Below are 15,987 nucleotides of genomic sequence, written 5' to 3' on the forward strand. Positions count from 1 at the left end.
ACTGTGAGCTGCCCTCCACAATTAGTTTGAAACAAATACTTGACTTGGAGCTGATGCGTCCTGAAAACACACACTTAAAAAAAAAAAAAAAAAGAAAGAATAGTTTTGTATTTCCTGAAATCTGACTACTCTGTGTATTTCCCATTCCTTTTTATTTATAACTTCTCTTTCCTTTGCACCTTTTTTTTCCCCAATTCAATGTGGATTATACGCCCAGCAGCTTTTTGTCAGAGCAGGGTTTTTGTCCTAGAAAGGTTTTACTTTCCAGAGTTCGTAGAGCCCAGAACACTTCAGTATTCTGTCCCCTTGCACCAACCCGCAAATTGGAGACTGCATAATCCATACCCTCCCATTCCAGTTTTACATACTGTCCTCAGATGGCACACTTCATTCTCCATTCTTCTTGGGGCAGCTTTGTAGGTGTCCTGTTCTTTGATAATCAAGTGGCCCCATTGCTTTCCCTAAAGATGCTGATAACATACAAGTCTTGAAATTGTTGATGCTTAGTTCCACTCACATTTGGAATGTGTAAGGATCTCTTGTCACATAATCATGGATTTTAGTCTTTGCTATTCTAATTGCTTTGCCTCTTGTAGTGGGATTCGGGGAGATTCAAAAACTCTATCTCCGCCTCAGTGCACGCTTACTAATGAACTTATTTTATAGGTGCCATTTCCATTCCAAAAAGCTTTACGAGACCCCATTTAACCCAAAGAATAATAAAGCTTACATTGATGTGTTCTGGGATAGGACCTATACCCAGTAAAAACCTAATCTATTATTTCAGTTATCTAAGTGAAGCAGACTCATAGCACAGTATAATGTCAATCAGTCATTAAATTAGGGGGGGAAATGATTGACAAAAAAAAAAAAATACAGTTGATTGATGACTCCCTACTTATCTAATAGGAATTGAGGATGAAAGATTACCACTCCCACTGTGATTGATAAGATGATTATCTTGACATCATTAGACAACAGAAGGTGACAAGGAGGAAATGTCATTTAAAGTAATACCTAATAACAAAGATACCTTTATGACAAACTGTCATCTACTCACTTTGTCGCAGAAGACCTTGATCTGGCAATAAGCTCTATGAATAGGTTTATTGCTACGATTATTATAACTGTATGTATCAATCTGAATCATCAAAGGAAGTCCTTTCACCCCTTTTTGAGAGGAGAAATCTGTACTCAGGCAATTCACAGTGATGAAAATCTGAGGGAGGGAGAAAGAAAGGAAAAAGTTCATAAGTCACCATAAAAAGAATCCATAAAAACTGCATTAAGCCTTAGACTTTAAATCAAAATACTAAACAAATCTATAAGTACCGCTGAAGAATATTTGGATACTGACATAAAAACATGTCGAGCACATAAAACATGGTAGATTACATACTATATAATTATAAATATATAAAAATTTTTGTTTTCATATTTACTCTTAAGACAAACAATTAAAATTACTTTCCTTAGAGTATATCAGCAAAGTTTTATTTTTCAAACGTGCACAAGTTAGCTGGGTAAAACACTGTCTCCTCAACATATTAAAGCTGTCACTTCTAATAGTGATATTAATTTCTCTAATATCTGACCGTTGGCATTTTAAAAAAACAAACAAACAAACCCAAACTAGATAACAGCATCCTTTGAGCATTATTACATTGAAACAGTTATTTCTTTATATATCTGCTTTTCTTACTTGATTAGTTAAGTATAAGATTTCAGACCATTTCTTCTTATTTTTGTATTATTGGTACCTAATGTAGTGCATGGTGGAGAATAGTTAGTCAGTAAACATTTGATGAATGAATCGTTGAGTTTATCTGTAGAAAATCCATTAGATTGGGAGTCAAAGCTCCAAGTTTTAGTCCCAGCTCTAACATTAACCAGCTAAGAGACCTCAGACAAATCCTTTATTATCTTTGGTTTTCAAATTTCCCTTGAAATGACTTTTTAAAACTTTCCCTGCAGGACAGAATGTAAATGCTATTATGCAAAAAGTGGAAAAAAACAAAACAGAAGAAAGAAAATGTAGTAAAGGCACCAGCATCCTCAGCTTACAACACGGGGCATCAAGAGATACAACAAAACTGACATGCATCCAAAAAAAAAAAAAAAAATTAAACTCAAGAAAGTTATTAAAGAGTATAGCACTGACCAACAGAACTAAAAATAATAGTTTTATTATAACATACTGGGAGGACTAGAGGAAGGAGTATAAATGACCAAATTTATCCTCATTTTACATAGTGGGTGGATATCAATATATAACACTTCATGTCGATTTATCACAGAATAGAGGTATGAGTACAGCACCTAGATTTATGTGGTAACTACATGAATAGTAAGGGATAGTCTCTGGGGAAAACCAGGAGTACTGTATTATACACTTGGTACTATTTTCGTTTGATACCATATGTATTATTTTTACCTAACATAAAACTTTAAATCACTCATTGTTTTAAAATTGTACATTTATGGATTGTGAAATGCATTTCATCAAATGTACTATATGACCCATGTTTTATTTGGTCCCCCTCAATTTTTCATTAACCTTCAAACCTTTGACATGAAGTCTTTCACATCACAGTAACACTACAGAGAATAGCTCTGCTGAAAACAAGGAGTCACTGCCCTGAGCTGCATCTTAAAGGCTATTTACATTTTTTATTTAGCTACCAGGCCTGATCTACTTCATTTCAATCTCTATGCCTGTAGGCTTTTGGTAATTTACACAACCAGGTATCTCCTTTTTAGTGCTGTATCTATATAAAGATCATTGTTAATTTTTTTTTTTTTGAACTCCTTATTTGGCAATAAGAAACACAGTAGCAAGTCACCACACAGCAATAAAAGTCAAGGCCAGATGATAGGTCTTAGTGACGTGCTAATTACAACCTTATATCTTGTGCCACAGGCTCTAATTTTTTCCAACCAACATCCAAAAACAGGTGCCTAAACGTGACCTTACCACAGATACATTCATTTCATTCATTCCTTCCTTTTATTGGTTCACTCATTCATTCATCCTGGAAACATCAACACAAGCCCACACAGGGTCAAACACAATGTTAGACCCTGTGGAGAAATCCAGACCCTGCCTCGCGGAGCAGACAGCCCACAGGGAAGACAGATGAGTAACCCAGCGATGAAGGCAAAGAGCGATTAAAAACGCAATTGTTGAGTGATTCAGGGGACGTGACTGATAACTACTGAGAAAGAATATGCTATGTCTGACTCTCCTACTGAACGCCCAGCATAAAAGCAGACAGGAATTTCTGTCCATTGCTCCTAGTGATGTACTAACTGCAGAGAACTGTCATTCATGCCGAAAATCTTTTAAAATACCTCCCACGTCCCTGAGACTGTGCAAGGTACTAGCACAAATACTCTAATTATGATTCTGGCTATCAGAGAAGTCAGAGACTAGAGGAGAGAGAGATTACATGGTGGTGCCCTAAAGATTACGATAACTTCATCAAATGCTGACCTTTAGAGGTCAACAACTAAAAGCATACTTTCCTAGGAACACTTGACTTATAGTTATTACTGACAGTGGGATTATCTTGGCCAGTATGTATAAACATAATGTTATGTCAGCAAATCAAATGATCACTCTTGTGAGCTATGCAGTTGTCCATATCTTTGGCCATGTATTTCATATACAAATCTTCCAGTTGGTGCTGTAATCCACAGAGGCCTCAACCCATACTGGTTATTTTCCACTCCCTCATTAAAGCCTGCCTAGCACTGCAGAAGCCAGAAGAGAAAAGTCCTGATGAATATTTCCTAAGCTATTAGGATTCATGGTCGGCTCACTGATTATCGATATACCACTCACAGCAGACATATACACAGACAGGCAGGAAGCAGTATTAATTGTGGCCTTGTCAGCTCCAAGTCTCAACTAAGAGAACCGGGGCTAATGGAATACGTATATTTACAAAGGCCACGTGAGTGGAACAGAGCCACTAAAATACCAGATGTTTACTGGCCATATACTACAATAGACTAAATCCTTCTTGGAGGAGCAGTAACAGCCCCCCAGCAAAGAAGGTCTTCAAAGGTCAGATGAGTTATAATACACTAGACTCTACAAGGAGACACTTAGACTATATCCTCTTAATAGAAAATGGTCTTTAGTAGAAGGTCCAATGGTCTCTCTTTAACTCATGGCATCTTGATTCTATAAAAAAAATAAACAATACAAGAATTTGCCTTCTTTGCCACATGCTATTGGCCTCCCCGAGTTACGCGTATCCTAACAGGCAAGGATTTATAGTAGGGTCGGCACTGCTTTCCTCTCGCCTGGCTGCCTGACCCAATTGCAAAGCATAGTTTCAGGACCTGATGATATCAGTCATAGTCTCGCTGTGCTGCACTCAAAACCCAAATGGTTGAACTTTAACTGCAGTTGGAGGAGGGGGGCAGGCATGGAAGGACATTAACTAAAACCTTGGCTTGCTAACTGCTAAGCATTAATTTGTTTCATCTTGCAAACCTAACCATGTCCCAGCTCCGTGCACAGCAGGCATATGTGAGATCAAATTTCTTGAAAGTTTATCTACAAAGCACCATTTGTAAATGTGTATTACAGAAACTTAGGGAAAGATATTCTTTCCTCCAATTAATGGTCATCCAAATGTCAAGCACTGAAAGTTCTTTTCAACTTCAGTAGGAGTACTTATTATGTAAAGAGCATATAAATGCCATAAACAATTGGTCACCCAAGACTTACAAATGTTACATATATGTTCATATATTTTCAAAACTTCAGTTATTTGTTTTCTTTTAATTCCTATTTCCTAAAAAATAACTTATTTTTTTAGAAAAATATTCATTAAATCAGATGCACCCAGGCAGATAATAGATATAACTTTAATTTTGTCACTGGTTCAAAGATTGATTCAGGTAAAAATATTGTTTTTAAATACACCAAGACCTTTCCAGAAATGGAAGCAGTCTCATGACAATCGACGTTTTTTAATAAAGTTGTTTTTTATATATGAATTACAATTCCCATTTTGTAGTTCCTACACAAGACAAGTGACTTTGCCCAGGTTATAAGCCCTCTCAGTTGTGCACTAGGGTGTAATAATATTTATTAAAATAAATGCAGATCAATGATGGGCTTTAGAATTGCTACATTAATTATTACCTTCCAAGAATTTTCTCAGAGCTGCCATTAAAATAATTAAACCTACCTTTGATTTACAAAGCAATTTGGGATTTAAAAAATCATAATGTTCATGATTTGATGTATTTATTTTCCTCTTTAAACAAGTGTATTGTGCATTTTCAAGAAGATCCTCCTCATTAAAGACTATGAAAGCTACTTATTTCCTAAGGTTGAGACTCTGAGGAGCTTTTCCAAGAAATGGCACATGCATTAGCCTCCAAATTACAGGGTCATGGCATACATCAAGAAATCAGCATTTTCACTCTAAAACACAAACGATATGTAAATATATAATGTGCTCTTGCCAATTTCCCTACCCTGTTTTCTCTTGGATCTTGGAATTATTAAAGACCGTACAGGTGGTTTTCTTACATTTCAGCATTTCTCTTCTATTTTATATGATTGTATTTGGGTGCAGATGCAATGCCAAATAATATGGAAACATAGACTAAAAGTAGATAATATTTCATGTGAAATCTCAGTCTTGGGCATTCATTCATTTCTTCATGCAGTACTTCATCAAATATTTATCAAGTGCCTGGCATTATGTTAGAAGGTGAGACACAAGAATGACAAGGCAGATTCCCTGACTCAAAGAACTTGCTATTTTGTTGAGGATCTGAAAACTTTTAGATTTCCTGACACCTCCATTTATACAGCACTTTCAGGGAATAATTTAACCTGATAATAATAATAATAATTTCTTTATTTTATGCTACAGATACTATGGGTATATCTCTATACACATATACATTTGGTTTACTCACATATTCTACTCTGGTTTTCTATATTCTTTTAGTACTCAATTTTTTCAATTTCCAGAACATACTAAGTGTGTTCCCAGTTGACAGGCTTTGCTATTTGCTCTGCCCTGTACCTCCAATGCTGTCCCCACAGATGATCACATTGCCAGCTCCTTCTTCTCGTTCAGATTTCAGTCCAATGTCAACTCTTCAGAAATACCTGTCTTGGCCATCCCATTAGAGCTGTCTTCCTCCTCCTCCTCCATCCTCAGCCCATGAGCAATAGCATACTCTATCATACCGCTCTTTTCTCTTTTCTTCATATGACTTGACATTATTTGGATCTATCTTGTTGTTTGTCTGTGTAATGCTTAATTATTTGTCTGCTCCATGAGGCTGTAATCCCTCAAGAGGAAGACCCTTGTCTCCCTCAAGCTCACTCTAGTCTCAGTGCCAGGCCCATGGTAGATACTCAACAAATATTTGTCCAATGAATTAAGATTAAATTACTTTTCTAAATATCCATTTCCTTCTTTATCCATGCTCTTCCTTTCATATGCAAAACCTCCTGAAGGCTGAAGTTGCTTTGAGTAGCCAAAGTTGTAAAGATAATACAGCAGAGTTAGCTGCTCTGACCAGATTTATCCTCCAAAAATGTTATCTGTCCATATACCAACAAACATAAAATAATCACCAACTACATATTCGATATGTGTGTGTCCCTGTGTGTGTGCACATACACATACATGTGCTATGGAATATGTTATATATAGCTGCTATAAGAGATGCAGAAGTCTATAGCAGGGTTCTGCCCTCAAGGACAAGGGAGGACATAACAGTTTTCACTGTTGTATTGTACATTATCAGATACAAGTTGAATATCCCAGACTACACATGCTGTCAGAACTTAATGAAAAGGAGAAAGCTCAACAAGTTAGCCAGAGGAGATTTCCTATAGCAGTCCTGAGCTGGACGAAAGAGGCCAGCCTAATGAGAGAGGAGGGTTTGTGTCGGAAGCTTAAGAAAGAGCCTGAAAAATGAGGTTGGTGAGGGAAAAGGCCAACCAAGATTTTTGTATCACTGTGATTAAGTAATGAACATTTGATGAGGTCAACTGTGTATCATTGAGGCCAAGGGCAGATAGAATTTTGGCCACAGTATACAACATCCAAGTTAAAAGAGAGAACAATGAGAGTTAGGGCTGAGAATAGGCCACCAGGTTCAGAAGTAAAGAGGGTCTGTACGCCTTCCAGAGGCTAGACTAATGAAGGGAAGGATGGGAAACTAGATTACTGGGGCAAGTGAGACAGGACATGAAGATGGAGAGGAAGCATCTCAGCTGAGAAGCTGAGCAGAGGAAGGGAGGATGGACAGGAACGTGGGCAGTGGGCAGCAGGGCCCGCCGAGGTGTTCTCCCAAGATGGAAGAGGTGTTCACACAATAAGAGAGGGCGAATGTAAGAGGAGTGGTGAGAGCTAAGAGCCTCAGAGGCACAGATTAAATGAGATCAACTCACAAGTGAAGTTTTGTAAGAAGAAAGACAGCGCTTTCAATAAAGCTAGAGGGTGAAATGAGAGGAAAGCACAGCAAGAAAAAAAATGTGTATGAGGCTCAAAGAAATTTGTACCTCATGCAAATCCCAGCACTACAGCCTTGGATTAATTATTTAACCTTTCTGGGTCTCATTTGCCTCAACGTTAAATAGACAGTAATGCCTACCTTGGTACCATGAAACTTTAAAAGGAGATCATGTTTTAAACTATAAAATGCCATGAAAATCTAAGGGAGTTTACTATCGTCACCATGGTCTCTAGACGTCTTCTCAGATACCTAGTCATCTAGATGGTCCTATTCTCTAACTCCACGAGGAAGAACTCCGTGTTCTTCCTCACCCCCTCGGCACAGTCAACAAAGCACCATGTCTTTTATCTCCCCAACTGCTCCTGCAGGGGCTGCTTCCTTCATGCCCCCTGGTCCCCCGGTTCAAGCCCTCCTTCTTATGGGACTGCTATAATAGTTTCCGGTCTGGATTCTCTCTCGAGGCATTTTGTGACACTATCTCCAAAGGATTCAAAGGTAGATTGGTTATTATTCACATTAATCTGAGCAAATAGATATTTAATTAAGGTGAAAACATAAAATCTATCTCTGCCTGACATTTTAGAGGGGTAGAATCATAGGCTTTGTGGAGGAGAAAGCAAGGGAGAAATGTCTCAGGCAGAACATTTATTGCTCCTTAGATTGTGGGATTCTGCCATTCCACTCTGTCACCTGAACAGATCTTGTGAAAGAGCACCTCAGGAGAAGGAAGAATTTGGACGTTGCGTAACAATGGGTTGGGCTGTTTCATACATAATGAGCTCCTAGTCAGAGGAGGAATTTAAGCATAGACTAAAAGATTCACTCACTCAGTTTTCTGATCATTTGTTGTTATTTTAAACCTTTGCTGTTCGTGTTTAATACATAAAGCTTGTTTTGAGTTTGTAATACCTGAATGTGGCACAAAGTTCAAAAGGCACAAATGGGTAAACTGAAAACACACCCCGCCCTACATTGTTCCCCAATCAATCAACAGTTTCCTTAGTATCCTTCTAGAAATATGCTATGCAATACGTATCCTTTTCTTTTGTGTACAAATGGTAGCATAGTCAACATATAGTTATGCGTCTTGCTTTGACAAAAAAATTTGAAGATAGCTCTTTCTTTTTCTTTTTTAAAGAGCCATGAAATGTGGAGTAACAATTTCGTTAACATTAGGTTGCCTCCAGTCTTTTCATATATATTATATATTTTTATATTTCACATATTTCATCTTATAAACAATGATGCAATGCCTGTCTTTCAATGTGGCTTTTGTACACATGTGAACATATAAATCACTGGTGGTATATAGGCCGTGTCACTGACTTATTTTTAATCTGACTTTTGTCTTCATTGTTCTACAGCAATTGCTTTCTTCAAGGTCAGCCTTCTCAATAGCATCCTTATAAGCAGGGCTTCTCAAATTCAGTGTGCATCCGGAGGGTTTTGTTAAAATATGGATTACAGGGCCCCACCACCAGAGCTTCCAATTCAGTAGGTCTGGGGTGGGAGGTCCAAGTCTTTGCATTTCTAACAATGTCCCAGTTGAGGCTGATAGGGCATGTGGAGACCCAGGCTATGAGAAGCCACTGCCTACTGCATTGACTTCATTGGCCAGTTATTCCTTCTCCTCCTCCTCCCCCCACTGCCTTCCTCCGTACTCTCCTTACCACCCCTTCCTTTTTTCATTCTTCTTTCTCACATTCCTAAATAGGGTGGGTCTAAAGTCCTGACGCTGGCCCTGTTTTGCCCATCCCCCCAACTCTGCCTGGCAATGTCATCCTTTCTTGTGAATTCTATCATCTCCTCTTTTGAAAACACTCTAACTTCTGTCCTATCCTCCACAGTCCCATGCTTTTTTTTTTGAGCTTTCCACTTTTCACTGACACCCATTCTTCCACCTGGCATGTTCTTCTTTCTAGCTTCAAAATGTCTAAATTCCACCTGACCCCTAAGACACAGACCATTTGCCACATCCTCCCTCAGGTCTTCCCTGATCCCCCAAAAAGATGATCTCACTACAGGCTGAAGTATTTAGAAGTGAAGTATAGGGTGTGTGTGTGTGTGTGTGTGTGTGGCAAAATATTAACACTGAGTCAATCTAGGTGAAGGACATGTGGTGTTAATTGTATTAGTTTTTCAATTTTTCATTTGAAAATTTTAAAAATAAAAAGCTGGGAATAAATTTTTAAATAAACAGCATGGTTATCTCTCTCTCTCTAGAACTCTCCTAGCACTTTAGCTCTATCTTCATCAGAGTCATTGTCATTTTCTACCTCATATTACAGGTATTTACAGCTATGTCTCAGCTCCCTACCTAGTCAAAATGTTCTCTGACAGCAGATACTCTGCTTGGCTTACCTGTCCATGAATTCCCACTGCCTGGCCTAAAACATGATTTGCAGCAGGTAAAATGCTTCCAAGGAATGACTGCCCTCTTGCCAGAGATAATGCATAAGGTATTACTGCTAGATCCTCCCAATACGAAAAGGCATTGTGGAAAGAGCACATGCTTCAAACAGCCCAGGGTAGGAATTCAAGCTCTGCTGAGCATTAGTTGTACAACCTTAAGTAAGCTAGCAAACCTCTCTGGGCTTCAAATTCTTCAGTATTTAAATGAAAAATTATATCCACTTAAAAATATGAATACTGCATGATGTATAAAAAAGAACCTGGAAGAATGCCTGGCATATGGTAATCACTGAACAAATATTAGCCATTGTGCACGTACACACACACCAGTTCACGCATGTTAAGTTACACAGCCCTAAGCAGAATTCAGGTCAGAAACCATGGATACTCTCATTCTAACAAAAGATCAAGCTGTTGATATCTTCAGTGAGATGCCTTCCAAAGATTATTCCTTCTATATATGAATTAACTCCAGCTTTATTTATAGCTTTCCCTGCCATCCATTACCTTATAAAACTGGAACAAAGGCATGGCTTTGTTTAAGTTCAATACCAAAGACTCCAGCAAATGTTTACCTTTCCCTTTTAAAGCTTCCATCACCCACACCACGCCCCAGCAAATACATAAAAACGCCATTTGCCCTGCTTTACAGTGTGTATCTCGACCTTTCAAGACCCCTCCCAGGAGCCTCCCCCAACCTTTTCTTTACTTTTGAGATCATGGAAGATGCCTTTTAATATTCTCTAACCTTCCATAAAAGAACTTGTTTAAAACTGGGCTCTACTTAGGCAAAATAATGGGACGTAATTTTTTTTTAACCAGTAATACCTAAGAACCCCATTGCATGCTAGACTGTCTTGTAAGTAGAAAGAGAACTCCCCAGACTGCTGGCAGGAGGTGGGGATCGTTTCGGGGATGAAACTAGGTCATGAACCCACAGGGCATCAAGAGAATGGTCTCCTTTGGCCAGTCCTTTGGTTTCTCTTTTCATCCTGAAAATCAATATTTACATATCTTCTCTTCTCCCTGGTGTCCAGAACTGGAGTTTGGCAGAAAGGGAACACAGTCCATTTACAAACATCCCCTTGGAAGGCGTAATACATCAAGACCACAGAACTGTGATTTTCTAAGGTGCCATGCTTGACATACGGGGGAGCCCAATGAAAACTGATTAACTATTTTAGATCAAAAAGAAATGTTGAAAGGGAGAGGGAAGGAAGGAGGGAGGAAAATAATAATTTGGAACAACTTAATGGATTTGCCATGATGTGATACTGAATTTCAAGTCAGCCTTTCAATTAGCATAACCTTATTTTCCACCCAAAGAGACTGAATAATTTGCAGTGTGCAAGAAGGTTAGACCATCTATGTTTTCTCCAATTTACTACCTTTCAGAGGCTATAACAAAGCACTGTCATTTCCTGTCATTTGAGCTATTTAAATTAAGATAATGAGGGCGGACAGGCTGGTTTTCCTATCCATTAGCAGCTGATTGAGCAAAGCTAGGCTGGCTTGCTCACCACTAGCTGTACCTTGAAAAGACAGCAGTGGGAAGAGAAAGGGTTGACCCATAGAGTGAGAAAAGAAACCTGGACTTCATATGGAAAAAGTAAATCATCCTACATGTTGGCTCTCATTATGTCTCACGAAGAAACAAGTCATGACATGAGCCATCAAATGCCCTCATATGTGCAGGGCAGCTGCAGGGCACTGCTGTGGTATTACATCAACTTCATTTTGTTCCTTAACGATGGATTTACCAATATAGAAGAGGACGGTTCACTCCCAACTTTCACTTTTATTTTCCTGCTCAGCCAGCTGACTCATCTTAGCTCATCCATGGTTTCACCCTTCAGACTGGGTCCCAGTTGTTATATGATACCTCTTAGGTATTAGAGCAAAATCAGAACAAAAAATAAATAAGGCAAAAATAAAGGGAAATAGAGCCCCAAGGAAATATCAACATGCACCCCCTCACCTTGAATTTCTCACAATGTCAAAAATTACATGGAAATCCCTTCCGTAAATCCAATTCATTTAAAGCATCCAAAGAGACCCAAAGATAGAGGAGTCTATCAAATGAATGTTGCTTATGTGTAAATATTTATTTCCTATTTACCAGGTTTGTAAATATGGGTTTTAGTTTATTTGATTTGTTAAGTTGCAAACATAAAGTATATAACCATTGTGTCCCTTTGGCAACCTTCATTTTCTCTGATTATAATCGTCGTTCTTTTTTTTTTTTTTTTTTTTTTTTTATAATCGTCGTTCTTGTTTTGAATTTTTTTTTTATGCTGTGCTTCCTGTATGGTGTTGCAAAAAATAAATTTAAAAAAAAAAAAGAGTAAGGAACAGTCTGTTCAAAACAGAAAAAAAAATGCATAGAAGAAAAGTGTAAAGAAATAATGCAAATGAGTATTCTGGAAACAGGGAAAGGAGCTAGATAAGTAGGGAAAATGGAGAATAAACGTGTAAAGGTATGGAGAAGAAAACACTATTATGTCTCCGAGTTGTAATATTTGAAGGCATTCACTGATCTTCAACTAATACAGAGGTAGAAATTATGCAAATGATGAGATCACTAATGTTAGGCTAATTCTCGCTCGCGCGCTCTCTCTCAGATGAAGAGGGCAAGGAATCCAAATAGTCCTCACTCCCATATCCATTCTGGTCAAGGACATGTATGATGTCAACAGGTAATGTAGCAGAGCAACCAAAGACACGGATAGCGAGAGACCTGTGTGCTAGGCGTGTTGGACCAGTGAGACCACCTTTGTTGGTGGGGAGAGGGTAGACAGAGGGTAGCAAAAGCAGGGTAACTTGATTAAACTGCTTTGCTCAAGGAAAGGGAGCTGATTATTTATTTCCTTTCTTTCTGGACCTCCATATTTTGTACCCTATAGATTTCTTTAAGAAAATCATAGCATGCTTTGTCTTAAAAAAAAAAAAAAAAAAAAGGCAGATTTCCCTTTATTGGGATGTTAAGAGCATGGACTCTGAATTCAGAGGGACCTGGGTTCAGAGCCCACCTTTGCACTTGCCTAATCTTGCAGTCCCGGGTATGTAGAAAGCTGATATTTAGTGGAATCAGAGTCTGAGATGCATAGATCCATGATGACTCTCAGCCTCTCTGCTCCCCACCCCACCCCAATCAGGTCTCAGACTTGCCCACCCCCAATCTTACCACAAAACGTTGTTAACAGGGGATGAAAACATATCCTTATCTGTGCCCTTGGCCCTCTCTAAAATTGGAACAACTTCCTGTCTGAAAGCTTCTCCTGAACCCCAAAATGCAGGAAGAAGGTTCACCACTGATCTTGCAAAGCAGAGGACTGGAATAGCCAATTCCCAGAGCCCCTCCTGAAACTAAACACAGAGGGTGGGAGAAGGGGCAGGATAGGCCTCACCTCAGAGGGTAATTGCTCTACTTCTGCAGGCAGAGGTGTTAGGCTAGAAGGCAGCAAAGAATAGCCCGGGGAGACAGCCTTTCATATTACTGAATTATAATAGACTTTTTTTTTTTTTTTAATCATAGAGACAGGGGGATGGATGAGTAGTGGATTTCCTTGTTTGCTTGATTATTTAACAGTGCTGGTTAAATAATACTGATTTCATTGTGATCATTCCAAAAGGTTTGGCTGCTGAGGGATTAAAAAGGGTTCACGGAAAGAAGTCTCGTTCATCTTAGGTAGTTTATAAACCACTAGAGGGGTGAAGCATAGAAATAGGGGGGCAATTGGTACAGTGCTCCAGGGAAAAGACACAAAAAGGAAACTGTTCCTCAAAGCCCTAAGGATCACCTTTATGCTCTAGTAATTCTCTGTGGTCACACGAGAGAGGTCTTTGTAACACACCGAGCTCGGTTTAATCTTCAAATCATTGTAAACAGAGAAAACGGCACTGGACAAAAATAAGGGGCCCAGTTTCAAGAGTCTCCTTAGAAATCTGGGAGAAAGGGGAGCCTGTAATTAGGGTTTGCTGTGTTCCTGCTCTGGGGGGTGATGTCATCCCCCGGAGAAAGGCAGCACGCGGTGCCAGGAATCTGAGCTCATGGCTCTTCAATAATTCAATAGCGTCTTGCATGGGAATTCCTCATCTGGGGGATTAGTGAACAACAAATGTACTTTGTAGGTACCAGGGTTTGGCTAAGGGAAGAAAGAAAAACTGAAATAACCTTGTAAATGGGAGTTATGTGAAGAATGTAGCACTGCAGTCCTCCCATTAGAATCACATGGATGGGATCTTAATTTGCCAATTTTAATAACCTATTTAAATGACCCTGGCTCCCCTCCCCACCATTTTCCAGCTGAAGAAAGTGAAGCTCAGAAGGAGAAAGTCACAAAGCCAGCTATTCCGGTGCCAGGACTAGCATCTGGATCCCCCAACCCCATATCAGGGCTTTTCCTTCTGTACAACCCGGTGCCCCATCCCCCATCAATTTCCAATCTGTGACATGGTGGACACGCACAACCTCCCCACCTCGATGTCACTGGAGTCATTCCTGGGGACCCAGGGACAACTGTTCACATTATATGAGCTTCCAGACTGCAGACCCTGAGCGGGGAATAAAAGGTCCTGTCGAAGACCAATTTCTGCTGCTTGTGTCATTGTGCAGAAAGACACTGGCACAACCAGCAAAACCAGTTCTGGGTGGAAGAACTCGGTAACAGCTCTGCCAGAATCGTGCTGCAATTGATACTGGAAATCAGGACTTCATTCCCAAACCTTATTTTAAATAATAGTTTTAACACCTTCCCTAGTCAAACTTTTTCCTATAATTAAACTGAACGATTAGAATTTCCGGTCCTTTCCTTCCTCCGTTAATGCTAAGTGAAAAGTAGAAGTAAAATGTAGGTCAAGCAACAAAAGGAAAACATAGGAATGTGCTCTGGAAAAAAATCTATCTACTTTATCATCAGCTCTTTTATACAAATGTGGTAAGATGACCAAATACTGGACTGTTGTGTTTTGTTTTGTTTTTTTGTAATAAATGCACCAAAACTTAAATACGCAAATAGAAGCTGCCAGGCATCACAGTCATCTTGGGAAGGCATACGGTTTTCGCAAATGATGCTCCTGTGGCTCAAGGTCTATTTGTGGAGTCTCTTCTGACATTGTCCTCTTCAAAGCTGGTCTTGTGCAAAAGAAATCTCATTTTTAACCCTAGAGTGGTATTATCCAGCTTGTTGATATGTATTTACATGGGGACCCAAGTGATTTCTGGTGATTTTTGAAACATTTTCGAAGACCACTATTGCGGGCATTCAAAAGGATGGCATAGCCACTCTCTTTAACAGTACCAACCCAAGTCATCCTTTGGTCTGCTGCCAAAGGCCTGGCCAAAGAACCAGGGAATGCTGGCGGGATCCTGGTCCCGTGTCTCCCAGCCATACTGTGTCAACCTCCTTTCCCCAACACTGAAAGCTAATGGAGATGCAAACTGCATATTCAGTTGTCTGAGGGGGTGAGGTTGGAGCATGAAAACTCATATGCCCACTAAGTCCGGGCAGGGAAAGTTCCAGAATAGAGAAGGCTAGAGAGAGCATTAAAGAGAACAGCCAGTACCTCACAAGAGCCACTTGTTACCTTGCAAACAGTTGGGTTCGTGGTTGCCAGATTCTTTAATTATCCAAAAGAATCTGGAAACCTAAATTTTTTTTAAAAAATAATAATCTCCTAGTTATTAAATGTGGGCAAAAATTTAAAAACTTTAAATGTAAGCATGATATACACATATACATTCTGTGGACCAAACGAAGGCTATAGGTCACAAATTTGTGTCCTTTGGCCACACAAACCAGAACATCATGTGACATTGAATGGGGCTGCAGCCCCGAAGTCTACAAAAGATTTCTGTCTGGACATTACCAACAGGAACTCAAACGTAACTGCTCCTGAGAAGAAGTCCATAATATGAAAATCACAAACAATTCCACTGTGAGAGAGATGCCTTTTACTTCTTGTTTTGTTGAAAAACTTTTTCTCAATCATGTGATTTGGGTTTTTGCAGTCTCCTTATTATAAAATCAATATTTTAAAGAAATGCCTTAGGCTCTGTCAGTTAGAAAA

General features: G+C 39.2%; 1 protein-coding gene across 4 annotated transcripts in view; it reads right to left on the reverse strand.

Annotated features, from left to right (window-relative positions):
• GRHL2 (grainyhead like transcription factor 2) overlaps window positions 1-15,987 on the reverse strand; it is a 155,031-nt gene that overhangs the window by 45,596 nt on the left and 93,448 nt on the right. For all 4 annotated transcript variants that reach the window (XM_081070220.1, XM_081070222.1, XM_081070219.1 and 1 more), the window contains exon 9: window positions 1,061-1,219. In XM_081070220.1, coding sequence (XP_080926346.1) covers window positions 1,061-1,219 — 159 coding nt within the window. The remainder of the gene's footprint in view (window positions 1-1,060; window positions 1,220-15,987) is intronic.

The sequence above is a fragment of the Rhinolophus hipposideros genome (genome assembly GCF_964194185.1).
Source record: "Rhinolophus hipposideros genome assembly, chromosome: 13".
NCBI classification, from domain to species: Eukaryota; Metazoa; Chordata; class Mammalia; order Chiroptera; family Rhinolophidae; genus Rhinolophus; species Rhinolophus hipposideros.